This window comes from Balaenoptera borealis, assembly GCF_965194805.1.
Source record: "Balaenoptera borealis genome assembly, chromosome: 6".
NCBI lineage: Eukaryota > Metazoa > Chordata > Mammalia > Artiodactyla > Balaenopteridae > Balaenoptera > Balaenoptera borealis.
The window spans coordinates 112,336,957-112,356,715 of NC_138863.1; the positions used below are offsets into that span (position 1 = coordinate 112,336,957).

Sequence of the window (19,759 nt, forward strand, 5' to 3'; positions counted from 1 at the left end):
GGCACATGGGCATGCTCCGCAGCATGTGGGATCTTCCTGGACCAGAGATTGAACCCTTGTCCCCTGCATTGGCAGGCGGCTTCTTAACCACTGCGCCACCTCTTTCACTTTTTCTTGATGTAGGTATTTAGGGCTATGGATTTTCCTTTGATGTCTTCTTAAATATATCCTATAGGCTCTGATATGCAGTATTTTCATCATCATTATTTTTCAGGAATTCTATAGTTCCTCTTTGTATTTCCCCTTTCACCTAAGTGCTGTTTAAATTTCCAGCTGGAAGGCCTAGGGTTTTTAATTTTTAATTACTACTTTTATTGCAGAGATCAGAGTATTGGTCTTATTGCCACTATGAAACCCACTGATGTTTTCTTTGTGCCCTAATATACTATCAGTTTTTTGGTTTTTTTTTTTTTTAATATAAATTTTTTTTTTGGCTGCATTGGGTCTTCGTTGCTGCACGCGGGCTTTCTCTAGTTGCGGTGAGCTGGGGCTACTCTTTGTTATGGTGCATAGGCTTCTCACTGAGGTGGCTTCTCTTGTTGCGGAGCATGGGCTCTACGTGCGCGGGCTTCAGTAGTTGTGGCACGCGGGCTCAGTAGTTGTGGCTCGTGGGCTCTAGAGCTCAGGCTCAGTAGTTGTGGCGCACGGGCTTAGTTGCTCTGTGGCATGTGGTATCTTCCCGGACCAGGGCTTGAACCCATGTCCGCTGCATTGGCAGGTGGATTCTTAACCACTGCGCCACCAGGGAAGTCCCTACTATCAGTTTTTGTGAATATTCCATGTGTGCTTGAAAAGAAAGTACAGTTTCTATTATCAAGGTATAGTGTTTGAGATACATCTAAAAGATCAACCTTATTATCTTGTTTAGATATTTTCTTAGTTTTGTTTACCTGTCTTGTATTAAGAGTGTGTTAAAAAGTCCTGTTATTAGTGTGTTTTGATCTATTTCTTTTTGCATCTCCCATGGTTTCTGTTTTATACAAATGGTTACCGTGTTATCTAGTACATAAACATTAACAACTGTATATCCTCATTGTGAAATATCACTTTTAGACTATAAAGCATCCTTGTGTATCTCATTTAATGCTTTTCTGCTTTAATTCTATTTTGTTTGGCATCAGGATTAAAATTCCTGCTTTCTTAATGTTTTCATTTACCTGGTAAATCTCTGTCCATTGTTTACTTTGTAGCCTTTCTGAATCACAGAATACCTTGTTTACAGCAGAGAGTTGGGTTTTATATGACTATCTTATACTGTAATTACTCTGCATGTGATATGATTTTTATTATGTGTGTTACTCTATTTGGTGTGTGTTCTTTGCTTTTGAATAATTTTTCCATTGTACTTAGGAAGGTTTATATTTTTATTCTAGTAGATATCCTTGCATTAATAACCTTTTATGCTGCCCTTAATTCCCTTATATCTTTAACTATTTTATGAACTGGTCTGATAATTTTAAATGGTATCCTTTGCTTACCACTTATATCTATGTAACAGTCAATGACTTCATTCTACTTTCCTCCTTCTCTCTCTTTTTCCATCCCAACTTTTTTAGCTGCATTCTCTCTACTTTGCCCTAATATACAGTTTTTACATATTCTTCTTCTACCCATGTCCCCATCTAGTTTTAGTCTTAGCTCTAACATTAAGTAAATGAAATTCTCACCCATAAGCCCTTTGCCAAAGTTTCCCTAGTCATCTCGTGGTTGGGTAAGTTCATCCTCCTGTACTATACTGTTCAATAAGGCAGCCACTAGCCAAATGCAGCCATTTAGAAATCCAGTTCCTGTGTTATATGAGCCACATTTCAAGTGCTCATTAAAGCCACATATGGCCAGGGGCTACCATTTTGGACAGCATAGCTATAACCATTCTGAACACTGCAGGGAGTTCTACTGGACAGGGGCAGCTGTAGTGGACTCCTCAGGAAGGGCACATGTATACAGTTATATGGGCAAAAACTCAGAGAAAACATTTTTTATAGCCTTGACTGCCTGGACATCTTGGTGGAATGTAAAATCTTTAGTGTGTATTTTTTGCTTATATTTCTTGAAAACTCTGCTCCACACTGCTCTGCTGTTGAGAAATCTGACAACTCTCTCATTCTCTTTCCCTTGTAAATTATTTTCATGTTTTTGCCTGCAGGGTCTGAGTTTTTTGTTTTTGTTTTTTAAATATTTAAGGTCTAGTATTACAGTGATATAATTTGGAGTTCACTACTCCTAGTCAATTTTACCCTGCACCCAGTGAGCCCTTTCAATGTGTAAATTTGGGTTTTCTTTCATTACCAGAAAGTTTTCTTAAATTGCAGTTTTAAGTATTAGTTCTGTTCTAGTGCTTTGATTTTTCTGCTTCAAGGACTCTGATAAAATGAGTATTATTCCTACTTTTCCTGTCTTTCATTTTTACTGTTTTCTCCCCAGTCCCTTTACTCCTTTATCTCATTTTCTTTCTCTTGGCTATTTTGCTGCTTTTCCTCAGTGCCTTTTATTAAATTTAAGTATGAACCTATTCTTCTGTGGGTGCCATGTAATTTAGTCTTTGGTTTTGATATGGTTGTCTTTTTCTTCTACTTCTATCCTGAGTTAAATCAACAGTAGTTTCATTTCTTTGTGGGGTTTGGATTCATTTGTGCTTTTGTTTTTAGTATTTTTAATTAAACATGATTTTTCATATCCCCCATGCTTGTTTGAGAATATTTGATTCAGTTTGGACTGGTATGTTACAATTTTCTTCTGCTTTGTGGTCAGTTTTCTGGGAAATGTTTTTATTAGCTGAAATGATCCAATTTGTGCTTTCCATTTTTTACAGTAGTTTTATATAGATGTGGTCTGCTCTTTACTATTATTGGTCATGTCACAGTTCGAAAGTGCCCTCTTCTGCATAATTTCTTTAATGGATGGCGGGAGATGAGGGAGGTTGATATGTCTTATTTCTCTTTCATTCCTACAGAATCCTTAATTTTCCCCTTGTTTCCTTCTTTCCCATCAATGCTTTATCTCTAAGGGGTATATCATTCCTACTTACCTACCTGGTTCTTCCTAAGGCAGAGTCTCTCTGAGTGTCCACTTCTGGTCCTGCTTACTGTCAAGCCACTTCCCTGTAGCCAGTGCTGTTAACTCTCAAGTCCTACCTGTGTTGAGTATTTTGGCACTTAGTGTTAGGAGCAATCTTTCTGGAGTGACTATGCTGCATTCAAGCCTTCTGTATCCCTCAGCATTTCTTCTTAAGACTCCCTGTCCATACTCTCTACACCCACAGGTTTACAACAGTGGGAACTCCACTGGAATCTGGCTTATTTCTCTACTTACTTAGTTAATTCAAAGATCACGGTAATCTCTAACTGTAGTAATGCTGACAGCATGGATTTCTGTACTCTACTTAATTTCATGGGGTTTTTTGGGAGTTGGGTGGGTGGAAGGGTATGTGGGACAACTTGATATCAGGTGGCTGCCAATATTCTCCAGAACTCCAAATTTTATTTTTAATAATTGCAAAGTAGTTACTAAATGATTATATCATAATTTATTAAACAAAGCCTTATTTTTGGAAATGTTGGTTGTATCTACTTTTTCACTACGAAACTTTCTGAACATCATTCTTGAACACTGATCTTTATGTATTTCTCAGTATTCCTTTAATACATTTTTTTGGCAGTAGAACTGCTAGGTCAAAAGACATGATCATTCTTAAGGCTTTTGACATATGCTGTGAGATGGTCCAATGGTAAACATTCTATGTAAAATATGCATGTCTTATTCTTTGGACTACCTGTAAACAGTTCTAAAACCTTAAATGTGAATATTCAATATGTAAAAGGTTCATTACATTTCAATGCTTTGCTTCTCAAGTATGTCCAAAGCTTTCATATCTACCATAGTTTTTAAAATACTAGAAACAACAATTAGCAGTATACCCAAATGTCAGTTACCTTTTCTGCTTCCCGTGTATCATCAAAGAGTCTCCTTTGCCTTCTAGCGGGAATTGGCTTAGCTGTTTCCCAGGCTTCTACCCACATATTGCTTGGAATCTTCATTCGGGCGCTCAGTTCTCCTTTCAGAACCATGTTGCCCTTTTCATCAATCACTTCCTCTTCAATATAATCCCGGGGTGAGTACCACCTCACAAAATCTTCCAGAAAACAACCTGGATTAGCTGCCTAAACAGACAAAAATTCAGCAGGATCAAATAAAAATCAACAGTTACTGATAAACCTGTTTTCAAAAATCATACTTTCAAAAAAAGGATAGAGACTAATCTCTATAAAAAGACTGATCTTGGGCTTCCCTGGTGGCGCAGTGGTTGAGAGTCCGCCTGCCAATGCAGGGGACACGAGTTCGAGCCCTGGTCTGGGAAGATGCCACATGCGGCGGAGCAACTAAGCCCATGAGCCGCAACTACTGAGCCTGCGCTCTAGAGCCTGTGAGTCACAGTGACTGAAGCCCAAGTGCCCTAGAGCCCGTGCTCTGCAACAAGAGAGGCCATGGCAGTGAGAGGCCTGCACACTGCAAAGGAGAGTGGCCCCCGCTCGCCGCAACTGGAGAGAGCCTGCGCACAGCAACGAAGACCCAATGCAGCCAAAAATAAATAAATAAATAAATTTATTAAAAAAAAAAAAAAAAAAGACTAATCTTTACAAAATCTAGTATGTGACTTGAGTTACAGTGTCACCTTTAAATCAGGTCAAATGTTAAGGCACCAGAAGTACTTTATTTTTGCTGTCCCCATTTTATAGAAAAAGAAAACATTTTCACTTGATGAATTTGGAAATAAAAATTTGACGTAAAGTGAAAATAAATCTCAGACTATAAGTTATATAAGTTAATTTAAAAATTATAGCATAATAACTACTCAATACTTAGAAAAGTATCAATAAGCTCAAGTCAAGTAAATTAAATAATACACAACATGATCAGAATAATAACCCAATGATGGAAAAGTTCTGCTCTTTTTTTCCTCGATAAGTCAATACTGATACTGCAATAAATATCAGCTAACCTCAAAAATGTTCTATTCAGCCATCAAATTCTCATGCTTTATATAACAAGTTACCATTACATAAACTGCTTTTGTGCCATTAAGGAATTGGAATTAAAATCTGCTTTTGTGCCATTAAGGAATTGGAATTAAAATCATTGTTCTTCAGGCTTCTGAAACCAAACTAATTAAAGTTTTATTTAGTGGATAATTCTATAGAATTAACAATGATGCATGTCAAAATCCTTTACGTACTTCTACATTCAAGCCTGAAAAAAAAGGGAGAGGCTTTACAGTGTTAGTGGTAAGGCATGGAGGTCTTTTTGCAAGTGCCCAGTAATATATTAGTAGAGTATTAAGGATGGGCATATATATATCATCCCCTTAATATTCAAAGGATATGTGTACACACATTAAACACATACCTTTTTGGTTATAATTCTCTACCACAACATATTCATCCTGCTATGAGTATTATATTTACTTGCCTGAAACAGTAAGTGATGTAAGCATTACTAAAAAGTGTTAAGCATATGGTCATTTTCTTTCTTTTTAAATTAAATTAACCTCACACCAAAATGAAAACCAACATGATGAGAATGGTTAGTCTTAAATTTGAAGAGCAAAACTGCCAACTTCTCCTTATTGAGCTTACTGGCTGCCAGTATAATCATCCCCACCAATTTAGGAAATCCCCAAAGGGGTGAGAAATCAGAGGAGGGCTCTTAACTGACAGCCAACAGCATAAACCTCTAAGGGCTATGGCATCACAGCAACAAGAAACTGCTGTGAACTGCAGTGGGTCAAGATCACTGCACGATTCAGAATTCATGAACTAAGGCTGGATATGAACCAGGCAACGCCACACCCACATGAAAACATCTCAGGGAACTAGAGAGACAGGCCTTGAGTGAAGAGAACGAACCTGAAAAAGAAAACAACACTGAACTCTTGTACTACAGGATGTGTTAAAGAAAGACATTTCACACCAGAATTCTTCCTTCTGGTTGTCCTTACTATACCAGACAGAACATAGCGCTACTAGGAGAGGCTCAAGACTCACTTCAGCTATGGCTTATCTTCTTTCTACTCTTACAGGTATATACTCCAAGGGCATGCTCGAGAACAGGCCCTGTCCTTCTGGAATTGTGCAGTGTAGGTGCCTCAAGTACCTATCAGCATTTATGCAAAGCTCTGGGGACTCTCCCATGGCCTCTAATACCAAGTCATCCCTATACAGAAAGGGAAAGGCAACCGTACCTATTTTAGAGTGACTACGTATTTCCTTAAATATATTATCTGATTCCCACATAGTGGCAGATGTGTAAGTTGGTTATTTGACATATAATCTATTTTCTGGTTAAAACAATGTTATTGAAGAGATTTTTACATTACCCAGGTTAGTCCAAAAGAGTCTAACGAACCACAGTTTTGCTGAAGCACCGTGTTAAAGGAATTACATAGCACCTTACCATGAGGGGCAAAGGTTTCTATGGGAAAAAGCTTTTACAGCTCCAATTTGGAGTTTCCTCCTGTACATGCTTCTACAAGGACACTGTAGCAGAACAGGGACAGATGAATATGAAGGCAGCTGAAGGTCAGGTAACAAAATAGCTGCTATGGAGGCTAGTACTTCCCACTGTGCACACACACCCTAAGCCAATTCCCTTCTCTAACTTTCTGATTTAACACATACCCTGAGAGCCAACTGGCTTCCCTTTATCCACTGTACCAACTATCTGTTTTAAAACACATCTCTTTTTCTTGCCTCACAGCAGAATAGAACTCAAAGATTTTCTGTATCTTTCTAATCTCTACTGAAAACATGCAGCTCTTGAGAGGTTTACTGAAGATTTCTTCTTTTAGGAAAGATGGGGGAAACAAGCAGGGAATAAAAAGACTCCCTTTTATTGTCACTCTCTGCTAGCAGGGAAGATGAAAGTAGCATAGGTTTTCACAGGGTGTTTATGTTGAACTATCAAACTCAGGCTGGCCTACCTAGCACAAAAGCAGGACTGAGTAGGAGCTGTGGAATGAAGAAATGGAGGCCATCACAGGTAGCAGTAGGTTAAGGAAGAAAGTCTGGGCATGGGAGACAGTTCACAGTATCAATAATAGGAAAAGGAAGCCCTGTGGCCCACTGAGCTACCCTTTTTTTTTTTTTTTTTTTTTTTTTTTTTAACGTACATGGATTTGCCTCTGCTTTCAAAAATAAATAATCCAAAAAGACTTTCTTCATCCCTTGGTTTTTAAATTAATAAGCTAAGTGTCACCATTTTCTGAATCCTTTGTGTTCTAGATACAGGCCTGTATCTAAGCCTAAAATATTCTTCTCCAGGTAGCAAATGCCTATTCATCCTAAACTGTGACTCTTATGAAAAATTTTCCATGACCTCCACTCAGTACAGTCAGTCACCTTTTTGACCTTGCTCTCCTAAGAGAACTCATCACATAGTAATTATTTACATATCTCCTCCCACAACCTCAATAGACTAACTGAGGATAAACATTGTACTTCTTAATTACCTAATCACAGTGCTTGTCACAAAGTAGGCAATCAAAGGTTTGCTGAATGAATCAGCCTATGTTAAATCCTAAGGATTTCTAAAAACCTTGCATTAAATTGACTGAACACACCTAAAGGAAGAAAACATCCCAATCCACATATAGCAACGATTCAGTTCTCAACTTCCAACCATTATTCAAAGATTATTCTTTTCAGACTTCCCTGGTGGTGCAGTGGTTAAGAATCCGCCTGCCAATGCAGGGGACACGGGTTTGAGCCCTGGTCTGGGAAGATCCCACATGCCGCAGAGCAACTAAGCCCGTGCACCACAACTACTGAGCCTGCACTCTAGAGCCCGTGCACCACAACTACTGAAGCCCACGCACCTAGAACCCGTGCTCCGCAACATGAGAAGCCCATGCACCGCATCAAAGAGTAGCCCCCGCTCGCCGCAACCAGAGAAAGCCCACGCATAGCAACGAAGACCCAACGCAGCCAAAAATAAATAAAATAAAAGAAATTTATTTTAAAAAAATAGAATCATTTAAAAAAAAAAGATTGTTCTTTTCTTTTTTAAACTCAAGAAGCAAGTTTGGCTATGACCTTTAGGAGATGGAGGTAGGGTGTTGTAACTACGAATAAAATCTAAACATTTAATAAAAAAAAAAAAGACATGCAGGCCTTCACACCACTTTACAGAGTGAATTTCACAGCTTCATCCCAGAATAGCTCAAAATAGACTCTGATAACGTGACCCACCTTAAAAGACTCCATATCTGAGAGCAGACAGGCGCTCTGCATGCGTGCTCGGAGGTGAGCCCCTTCTGCCGATGTACCCAATTTAGCTAGAACCTCCGACTGCTCTTCTAGCAGATCTTCTGTCATAGGTGCTGGCTCCTGCGAAGCACAAAAGGACAAAGCTCGTGAATAGCTTTTTTTAGAGAAAGCAGAACTATAAAAATAGACCAAAGACAACAATTATTTCAGCTATAGCAGTCACAAGATATGTATTTAAAAGAATTCAGAGAAATTTGCCAGTTTTTTGGAACCTACGTGAAAAAGTAACAAGAAGAATAAATATGACTGTCAGCGCACCGCCCCCCACCACCTGCCCGCCAGCCAACAGATAAGATTATCATGTTTCCTTGACCATAGCTAAGAGAGGAACTGGATGCACTGAACATTTTCCTGCCTATTAATGATAAAGAAATGAAGTCCTAAGATATTTTTATGAATGCCACTACTAGTTGCAACAAGGTTTTTATTATACCTAGTGAGAGAAGAAAATTGAAAAGAATTGAACCCCAAATAACTACATTTTATGTTGGAGGAGTAGCTTTGAGTTTATGTTCCAAACACATTCAAACTACCAATTCCCATAAGAAGTTGTTTTTTACTTTGGGGAATCAGAGACATTATATATTTTAATGGTAACCTCAAATAAAACAGCAGCTAAGGCAAACCTAAAGGAAAATACAACTGTAGAATCATTAAGAGAGAGACAGAAAACATTTCAAAACTGTTCAGAGGGGCTTAGGAAAGTTCTCTGAGAATTGATTCCATTAGATTTTATATTTGAAATATGATGAACTCAACAACCAGAGACTAACCAAACAAATCTTGCCTGCTTTGTTGTTAAAGCCAGAAAAATATGAACTCCTTTATTCCTAAATAGGATAAGACCTAGCAGAAGTAAGTGTCTTGTCAATAAATAGATTCCTTCTAGATTTCAGGAGCTTACTATAAAGCAAGTTTTCTTAGCCTCAGTACTACTGACAGTTTAGACTGGATAATTCTGTCGTGGTGCCTGTTCTATGCATTGCAGGATGTTTAGCAGCATATCTCTGGCCTCTGCGTGCTGTAGTGGTACCACTACTGCCTGTAGTACCACTCCACCTCATGGCAATCAAAAATGTTTCCAGACCTTGCCAAATACCCCTGGGAGGCAAAACACACTCCCCAGTTGAGAACCATTTCCACAGAGATAAATTTTTGCAGATATCTGTCAGAAATAAAGTAGAAGCATGGCAAAGGTATGGCATTCAAAACACAGCAACAAACAAAAGAAAGTAACTTTTTTCTTATATCATTCTCATTTTTGAAACAAACTTACAAGGGCACTTACAAACAGTGCTGGAGAGAATATAAATCTTCCCAGACAACAATCTGAAATCAATACATGGCAAGCATTTATGATGATGCCCTCTGACCCAAGAATTCCACTTCTAGAAATATCACTGTAGTATTATTTATAACAGTGTGAAAATTGGAAAGAATCTGAATGTACAATAACAGAGAAATGGTTTGATATAGGAAAATATGGGAAGGAACTACTTTAACAGTGATTATCTCTGGATTATGGAATTACGAGCTTTTGTTTTGCTTTCTCTACAATGAAAATGCATCACTTTCAAAGTCTCACACTGATACTTGGGGTTGAATAATAATTGTTAAGACAGTATGACAGACTGGTTAAGAGTTTGGGCTCTAGAAAAAACATGCCTGTGTTTGAATCCCAGCTGTATAACCTTGGGCAATTACTCCAGCTTTATGTGACTCACTGTTGTGAAGAACAGATCCTGGCATAAGCTCAAAAAACACTTGCAATTAGAGACAAAATACTTAGGTTGTATTTTAAGTTTTTTACTCTACTTTCCCTATGATATCAAAATTCCTCAGATTCAAAAATAACATGAATCTCCAATGAAGCAGTATACTCAGAAGCAGAGGCCCTCATTATTTCCATTAAAAAGGAACTCCTGTTCATTGTCCTTTAGCCTCCTGAGGGAAGGGAGGAGATACTGAAAGGATACTGACCACCCCTCCCACCTGGGAACTCTGACCAACTGTAAGTGAACAACATGATCAAGAGGAATACAAGCAGCAAAGAGCATGAGGGCCACACATTCTTACATGTACCATTTCTGAACATGCCCAAAGCTTTCTCATACACATGATCTCATCACTGATCACTGAGAAGTGATCAGGGCATTTTTTACATGTGGTGAAACTGAATGCAGAGATAGCATCTTGCCCAACATCACCGAAGTGGCAAACTCTCAAGTGGCAAAATGAAGGGAGAATCTAGGACATCCATCTAACGCTGGCTTTGAGAACTATTAGTTTGGATCTAATCCACTAACCTAAGAACTCCTGCTTTAACAGATTCTCTACAAATTTCTCTTCTAGCCCTGGCTCTAAAATGCTGAGTAAAATTCTTAACCCTTTCCTAGCCATAAATTTTAGGTTGACCTAAGTCTACATGAAAGGAATAAGGGAGTGTATTTAAGTTCTTAGAAGTGGGACCTATATAAAGTCTTATTATTTACTTTTTTTTTTTTTTTTTTTTGGTGAAGTGGCAATGGATTAACAGCACATTTTAAGCTAATTTCTAAAGTTTGAAATTTTAATGGTTTCAACTGGGATCATTTTGAATTCCAAACATTTTCTATAAGTACATATACAATGGTTATAATTCAAATAAGATTAACTTTAAAGTAAAAAAGTAAAACAGATTAAAAATTTGCCCCAATTTACCTAAAGGTAAGACAAAAGTTAATTTCTGAATACATAAGATGCATGTTGAGAGAAAGATAAGTTTAAATTATTCCAGATTTGGATTACAAATTTGAATGTGGAAACTAAAGCATCTAAAATAAATGAGGAAGACATAGCATTTTGAAGAAAAATAAAGCTTGAGCTTCCAGAACAACTTCCTGTGACGCTTCATTAACCCAATCAAACCAACATATATGCAACAAGTTCATTAAAAATAGGGAGTACTGTTAATTAAAAGTTGGAAAAAGCACATAAAAAATTAAACTTCACTGAACACTTACATGCCAAATATCTTTAAATATGATACGTAATTTAACCCTGAACAACCCAGAGTAATACAAACTATTATTGGCTTTTAAAGTGTTTAATATTTGTTTATTAAATAAATAAATAAATAGGTAGGGTTTTCAAACTGAAGATACATTAGAACAAGACAGAAATACTTTCATTTTTTTCTTGTCAATCACTGATCATATGACAAATTTTTAAAGTTTTTTTTGAAGTATAATCAACATACAATAATTTAAAGGGTACATTTGTTAAGTACATACCCGTGAAGCAGTCACTACAATCAAGATTAAAAGCTTCCTTATGCCCATTTTTGGAAAGTCTATCAAAAAGTGGATAAATGAACTGTGCTATATCCATGCTGAGGAACACTACTAAGCAATAAAAATGAATGAACTACTGATACACACAACAACATATATGAATCTCAAAATAATTATGCTAAAACAATTCACACACACACACACACACAAGAACCATACTGTAATTACATAAAATTTATATAAAATTCTAGAAAATGCAAACTTTTTTTTAAGAGAGAAATACAAGGCTCAGAAATGAAACATAGCCTCTACTAGCAATACTAGTTAAAAATAAGGGTGGTGCCAGGCTACAAATCTAGCTCTGCTAGATTCCTACATCCCAGTCTATGCCACAAGACCTCAATACCAACTGCATGCACTCCAACAAAATTTGAAAAAATATACACTTGATTTCTAGCATTAGAATAGTCTGTCCTAGTACTAACAGTTAGTGATGAAGTATCTAAAATATAATTACTTTTAAAATAATATAAAGAAGCAAAAAGATAAGGCCTGTCAAACAAACAAACAAAACTAATGTCATAAATGACAGCCACCTGGCAAAGAAACAATATAAACATGGAAAAAAAAAGTTAACAGAATCCATGTTTAAAATTATCAAGCAATCATCCCAACATCCCACTGCACAATTATTACAACTGATCAACCCATCTCAAAATATGAAAACTGGTTAAAAAACCTTTTAAGTCAATCCTTGCAGCCTGAGAAGCGATACTAGCCTCTTAGGTCTTATATAAGAAAAAGTCCTCAAAAGAATAATAGCCTAGAGTCTGTCATACAGAGTGAAGTAAGCCAGAAATACCGTATATTAACGCATATATGTGGAATCTAGAAAAACAGTACAGATGAACCTATTCGTAGGGCAGGAATAGAGACGTAGATGTAGAAAACAGACATGTGGACATGGCGGGGGGGCGGGGGGGAAGGGGAGGGTGGGACAAAATTGGGAGATTAAGTTTGACATAAATACACCACCATGTGTAAAATAGATAGCTAGTGGGAACCTGGTGTATAGCACAGGGAGCTCAGCTTGGTGCTCTGTGATGGCCTAGACGGGTGGGATGGGTGGGGGGGTGGGAGGGAGGTTCAAGAGGTAGGGGATATAGGTATACATATAGCTGATTCACTTCATTGTACAGCAGAAACTAACACAACATTGTAAAGCAATTTTACTCCAATTTAAAAAAAAAAAAAAAAAAAAGAATAGCCAAAATTTGAGTACTTATTTTGGACTAGACATGGTATCATTCACTTATCATATTTAAAACTCACTATTTCATTTAAAACTCACAATTATCTTATGATTACCTCAATATGCAGGACAAACATTTGATAAAATACAATACCTGATCATGATAAAAACTCTCAGAAACTAGGGATAGGAGAAAATTTCCTTCATATGGTAAATGATACCTACACCAGATACACTCAAAGATTATCACATGCTTTCCTTCTGAGACTGGGAACAAGAGGAGGATGTCCACTGTTCAACACTGTACCTGAGATCCTAGCCAGTACAATAAGAAATGAAAAAGAATTAAAAAGTGTACAGGCCAGAAAATCATAATTCAAATTGTCTATTAACAGATAACATGACTGTGTGTATAGAAAACTCCAAATATACTAGAAACAATAAGTGAATGTAATAAGATTGTTAGATTCAAGGTCAATATACAATAATAAACTATTTCTACATATCAGGGAGAATGTTTTTAAATGAAATTTTAAAATACCATTTACAATATTTGAAAAATTACAAACAGTATACTTTGACATAAATCTAATAAAAGATATGCAAAACCTCTACATTAAAAACTAAAAAACACTGATGAGGGAAAGTAAAAGGAACATTCAATAAAATGCAAGACATTTCATGGTCACGAGACTCAATATTGTTAAGATATCAATTCTCTCCAATGCAATGCAATGCTAATTCTAAATCTAATTTGATACAATATGAATTAAAATCCCAGCAGGATTATTTTATGTGTGGAAACTGACAAACAGTTTCTCAAATTTACATAAAAAGGAAAAGAAGAGTCAAGATAATCTTGAAGAACAAAGTTAGAAGATTTAAACTACAAGATAGAAAGATTTTTATAAAACTATAGTAATAAGGACAGTACATTACTGGCACAAGGATAAACAAAGAGACTAACAGAATAAATAGTCCAGAAAGAGACCAACACACATACAATCACTTGATTTACAACAAAGATGTCACTGCCAGTCCGTGGGAAAAGGCAGGTGTTCTGAATAATGGTGTTGGAACACAACTGTACACCCTTACAGAAAAAAGAGAATCTTAATCTCTTCCACACACCAAACACAGTCAATCTGAGGTGGATCACAAACATAAATGTGATAGGTAAAACCATAAAGCTTCCAGAAGGAAACACAAGAGAATATCTCCAGGACCCTGGGGTAGTTAATTTCTTAACAGGAGACAAAAGCAGTATCCACATAAGAAAAATATTGGTAGATCAGACCTTATTAAAATTTAAAATGCCTATTCAACAAAAGGCATCATTAAGAAAGTGAATAGGCAAGCCACCAACTAGTAGAAACTATTTGTTATAGGTAGACAGACAGACAGACAGATATAGATATATACACCTCAGAACTCATATCCAGAATATATGAAGAATTCCTACAAAGCAATAGGGAAAAAGATGACTAACTTTGAAAAAATAGGTAAAGGTCTTGAACAGGCACTTGACCAAGAAAATATCCAAATGGGCAATAAATATATGAAAATGTGTTGTCATTATTCATCAGGGAAATGTAAAAACATGAGATACTACTACATACCCCTCAGAAAGGCAAAAATTAAAATGATTGAAATTATCAAGTGTGCAGAGAAGAGTTAACATAGCAGGCCTTAGACTATTATCCTCAGAAAGGCCTGTTTGCAAAGTTGGCCCTCGGCTGGCTTCTGGGAACCTGGATTCCGGCAGAGTCCCACCATACTCAGAACTGATAAAAATGGTTCACTATGCGTAAACTCTTTGTGCAAACAATATGGTTTATGCTGAATACCTGCTTTCCTTCTGGGAGTCTGGAATTTTGGCACATGTTAGGCAGAGGGTGCTTTGTGACCAGGCCCCAGTAAAAAAAACCCTGAGCACTGAGCCTCTGACAAGTTTCCCTAGTAGATAGATAACATTTCACATGTGGTCACGATCAGTTGAGGAGTTAAGCGCATCTTGTGTGACTGTACTGCGAGGAGACTCTTGGAAGCTTGTGCTTGATATCCTCTGAACTTTGTCCCACGTGCCATTTCCTTTCACTGATTTTGCTTTGTGTCCCTTTGCTCTATTAAGTTACAGCTGTGAGCATGACTATATACTGAGTCCTGTGAGTCCTCCAAGCAAATCATCAAACCTGGGAGTAGTGTTGGGACCCCTGACACACCAAATGTAAGAGATTATGTGGAATAAACCACAATTATTATGCACTGTTGGAGGGAATGTAAATTAGTTCAACCACTTTGGAAGACTGTTTAGCAATATCTACTAAAGCTCAAACATATTGCTACCACATGGCCCAACAATTCTACTCTTAAGAATATATCCAAAAGAAAATGAGTATGTTCACCAAAAGACACATAAGAATTTTCATTTGTTTATAATAGCTCAAACTGTAAACAACTCAAATTGCATCAACAGGTGAATGGATAAGCAATATAAGAATCGAGTGGCATATTCATATAACAGAATACTATAAAGTAATAAAATGTGCACAAATACTGATTCATATAATGACACAGATGAATCTCACAGATGGTTGTTAAATAAAAAAGCACAACACAAGAGTACATAATTCAATTCATACACAAAAGAGCAAGCAAAGTATGATTACATTTATGATATTCAAAAATTGACAAAACTAACCTATGCTGATATAAGTTAGAAAAAAGAGTCACCTGGAGGGGAGTACTCAATACATCTGCCTATTTAAATTTTAAAAAATTAAATTAAAAATTCAGTTCCTTAGTTGCACTAGCCACATTTCAAACACTCAATAGCTACATATAGATAATGGCTATAGTACTAGAGAACACAGATAGAAAATATATGTGTCCATCTTCACAGAAAGTTCTACTGATTATTGCTGTTCTAGGATGATGAGAATTTTCTATATCTTGATATGGGTGATGGTTACATGAGTTTTTATTTATTTTTTATTTTTATTTTATTTTTTATTTTTCTGAGTTAATTTTTTTATTGGGATATAATTGACATATAACATTCTATTAGTTTTACATAGGTTTTTAAATATGAAAAAACTCACCAAGCTGTACACTTAAGATTTGTGCACTTTATTTAGTTATAATTTATTAACTCAATAGATAAGTAAACAAATGTTTTTAAAATAACTAGGAGAAAACATACACAATGTATATAACAGAGGATTTATATTTAATATATGAAGGACTCATATAAATCAATAAGAATAGGACAGCAACCTAAAAGAAAAATGGAATGCAATTCACAGGAAAGGATGGCATAAACATATTAGAAGATACTTAGGTTCATCAAAAATCAGGGAACTACAATCTAGAACACTGAGATACCACTTTTGCCCGTCATATTGGCAAAAATTTTTTTGACTGGTAATGTCAACTAAAAAAAAAAAATTAAATAAAATATGAATACAAGTAACGTGAGTGCAAGAACCTTACTATATAGTTTGCTACTAAAATCCTAAGGTCTAGGACAGTGGTTGGCATATATTAGACACTCAATACATATTTATGGAGGAAGAAAGTATGAAAGGAAAGTTGGGGAGAGAATGTAATTCCCTTACTCCTATATTCATCAATGACAGGGTATAAAATAGGTGCAGCCCTTTTTTTTTTTTTTTTTTTTTAAATTTTATTTATTTATTTTTGGCTCTGTTGGGTCTTTGTTTCTGTGCGAGGGCTTTCTCTAGTTGCGGCGAGCGGGGGCCACTCTTCATCGCGGTGCGCGGGCCTCTCACTGTCTTGGCCTCTCTTGTTGCGGAGCACAAGCTCCAGACGCGCAGGCTCAGTAGTTGTGGCTCACGGGCCTAGTTACTCCGCAGCATGTGGGATCTTCCCAGACCAGGGCTCGAACCCATGTCCCCTGCATCGGCAGGCAGATTCTCAACCACTGCGCCACCAGGGAAGCCCGGTGCAGCCCTTTTGAAGAGGAATTTTATAGCTTATATATCTGTTTTTCTAGAAATTCCATTTCTCATTTCTTCCTTAGAGAAACACTTATATGTGAACAGATAATATATGAAAAACTACAAGAATCTGCTACATTACTGTAGCACTGTAATAGCAATAAGCTGCAAATAACATATATTGTGCATTAAGAGGGGAATGGTTCAATAAGCTTATCGCTCTTCCATGCCGTGGAATATTACACAGCAATTAAAGAGATGAAGTAGATCTACATGTAATGACATGAAGAGATCTTCAAGACACATTAGGTTAAAAAACTACACACCAATGCACACATTTTTAAAAATCCACAAAACTATGTATCATATGCATACACATACATACATCAAAGCATAGAAACAGGTGTAAGAAATTATAACCCAAACCAATAATAGTGGTTACTTCTACAGATGAGAATTGGAATTAGTGGGTGGTGGCTTTTACTTTTTCTAGATTGAGTTTTTCACAATAAAATGTATTCACTTATTACCTATGCAAAAAAGCCCAACAAAAACTATTGCTCTTCCTTAGGTTTTGAGTTGTTGCTATTCTACTTCCTAATGGTATAAAATGGATTCAAACTGCATATTAGAACAGATAAAAACTAATTATATAATTAAAGAATTTTTACTTTTGTTCTTCCAATATTTTTGGATTTTGTTTTTTTAAACACCTGAGTACCCACCACTAAGTTTAACATGAACTAATAGATCACCTTATACATGATGAGCTACTATCTACTGAAACTTCAAACATTTCTCAGTTGTACAAATAGTAGACCTAAAAGCCCCAATAGTCAAATTTATAGATCTTTGAACATAGAACTGTTTAAAGAATTGCCTCTACCCAAAGCAATCATCTCTTACTAGGATAAAGTTATATAAACAACAAAAAATAAAACTTAAAGAACCAGTCCATGTCCTACCTGGGTCACTGGAATATAGAGAGGTTCTCCATTATGTAGCAGTGTAAGTTTCCCATGCTGATGGAGTCGTCCTTCTGGCTTTAAACTTGCCATCTCCTTAGGTCCTCCTTTCTTGCCACTCTCTTGTCCATTTCCCTTAAGTTCTTCAGTATCACTTAGGCATTCAAAAAATTCTTCCTCGCTGTCACTCCAAGAATCCCATGATTTTCCCACCTCTCCCTTTTCCTTATCCATATCTTTTAGATTGTCTGGCCCCAGCTGGTCTCCAGATTTTCCAGCATCCCCTGAATACGTATTAGTTACATTATCTGAAGGACTTGTCTTTCTCCCCTCATCACGTGCCTTCTTTCTTTCGATACAACAATTTAACATCTGAAAAAACATTCATATTTGAATTGTTAGGCAGTTAGTCAGACATGAGCAGGTCCCCGCCCCATTCTGGACAGGGTCATCCTTCTCTCCCCCACCTGGACACCGGTGATCAGAACACGCCCAGAGATCCTCCCTTTTGTGGTCAAGGACCGCTAAGTTTCCAGCCTTATTACCACCAAGCTAGATAAAACCCACCAGCATAGGTTGGCCCAGGAGCACCAAGACCTAAAAGGTGATTCAAAGTAACCCAGGGCTCATTTTGCGGTATTTGTAATAAATGAGCACTACGGTTTTCCCCCCACGCCCATGGGTTTCACTTGGGTGCTTATGCGTTAAGTGCCTGCGCACGAGGAGAAAAGTTACGTAACCTAAAGCTGTCAATCAACTTGTCAGTCAAATGACACATGAAGGGACTTTCCGCCTGAAAAGCCAACCCTATCCCCACTGCAGGATGGCTTCTGGTTTCCAGAAAGCGCGCTCTCATCCTTTCTCAGGAGTGTACTTCCGCTTTGCTTAATAAAACTTCCGCTGCTTAAAACTGCTCTATGTCTCTCGACTGAAGTTTTTCCCTGGGGAGGACAAGGACTGAGGAAATTGCCGTTCCGCCGGTGACAGTTACAGTAAAATAAAAATCTATCCACTACTTGAATATTTTATTTTCATTCTCCACCCTTTCCCTGGACCTTGTTGTGAATGACAATGACTTAAGTAACCTACAGCACGACAATGAGAATAGCCTATAATCCATTATCACATTTAATATCAGAATAAGCTCCGATTGAACCAAGACCACATTTATATACTGTCACTGGGAAATCTTTACCTGTAGTTTCTGATGCAGTAAACAGCATCTTAGATCTGGGGGTCCACTTGCTAATCTATCAAATAAAGTAGTGGGAAAAACAGCTTAGTAAAACTGCTTCAGATATTCATATTTTTATACTACCATATATTTTAGCCACATTGATAAGAAATCAGAACTAGGTTTCTATAGATAAGGCAACTGAGATGGACCAAATAAAATTAAAAGATCAAAATTTATTTTATCCCCCTAGTCCATAATTCACCAACAGTAACAGCAAACTAGTGATAGCTCTCAAGCTAACAGAAACTTGAAAAAAATTTTAAAACCTAGAAATTCACCCTAGGAAGTAGCTAGCATGTAGTATTTCATGCCTTACAAAAGAGATTATATTATATATTCATTTCTCAATCATTATGGTGGATTCTCAATATAAAATCCATTGATCTCCACCTCTCTTTTGCTAAAGGGAGCCTGGACTGCCCCTAGGCTAAATCACTAGGTTCCCAGTAATCGGTCATGAGAGAATCCAGCTAAGCAGAGGCTGGCAAATGACCAAAGAGTAAACATTTTTGGATCAAATACCACTTTATATTACTTATATCATGACTCTCCTCCCTTAGTTTGAGTAGCACAGGTAAATGGGCAGTAACCTATGCAGTACCAACATATATGCTAACTAAACTCTTTAAATGAAATGTCAATATAAATTATACCAAAAAATTATAGGTAATGTCTAATACCTGAACTTATGAACTTTAAAGATGTTTTTTTCCAACTATAAAAATGTATGTTCATGACAGAAGATTTAGAACA

General features: G+C 36.8%; 1 protein-coding gene across 4 annotated transcripts in view; it reads right to left on the bottom strand.

Annotated features, from left to right (window-relative positions):
* Positions 1-19,759, bottom strand: part of RAB3GAP1 (RAB3 GTPase activating protein catalytic subunit 1) — a 157,175-nt gene that overhangs the window by 54,070 nt on the left and 83,346 nt on the right. For all 4 annotated transcript variants that reach the window (XM_082397854.1, XM_082397853.1, XM_082397852.1 and 1 more), the window contains exons 16-19: positions 18,965-19,019; positions 17,770-18,141; positions 8,244-8,381; positions 3,933-4,160 (exon numbers count right to left, since the gene is read on the bottom strand). In XM_082397854.1, coding sequence (XP_082253980.1) covers positions 3,933-4,160; positions 8,244-8,381; positions 17,770-18,141; positions 18,965-19,019 — 793 coding nt within the window. The remainder of the gene's footprint in view (positions 1-3,932; positions 4,161-8,243; positions 8,382-17,769; positions 18,142-18,964; positions 19,020-19,759) is intronic.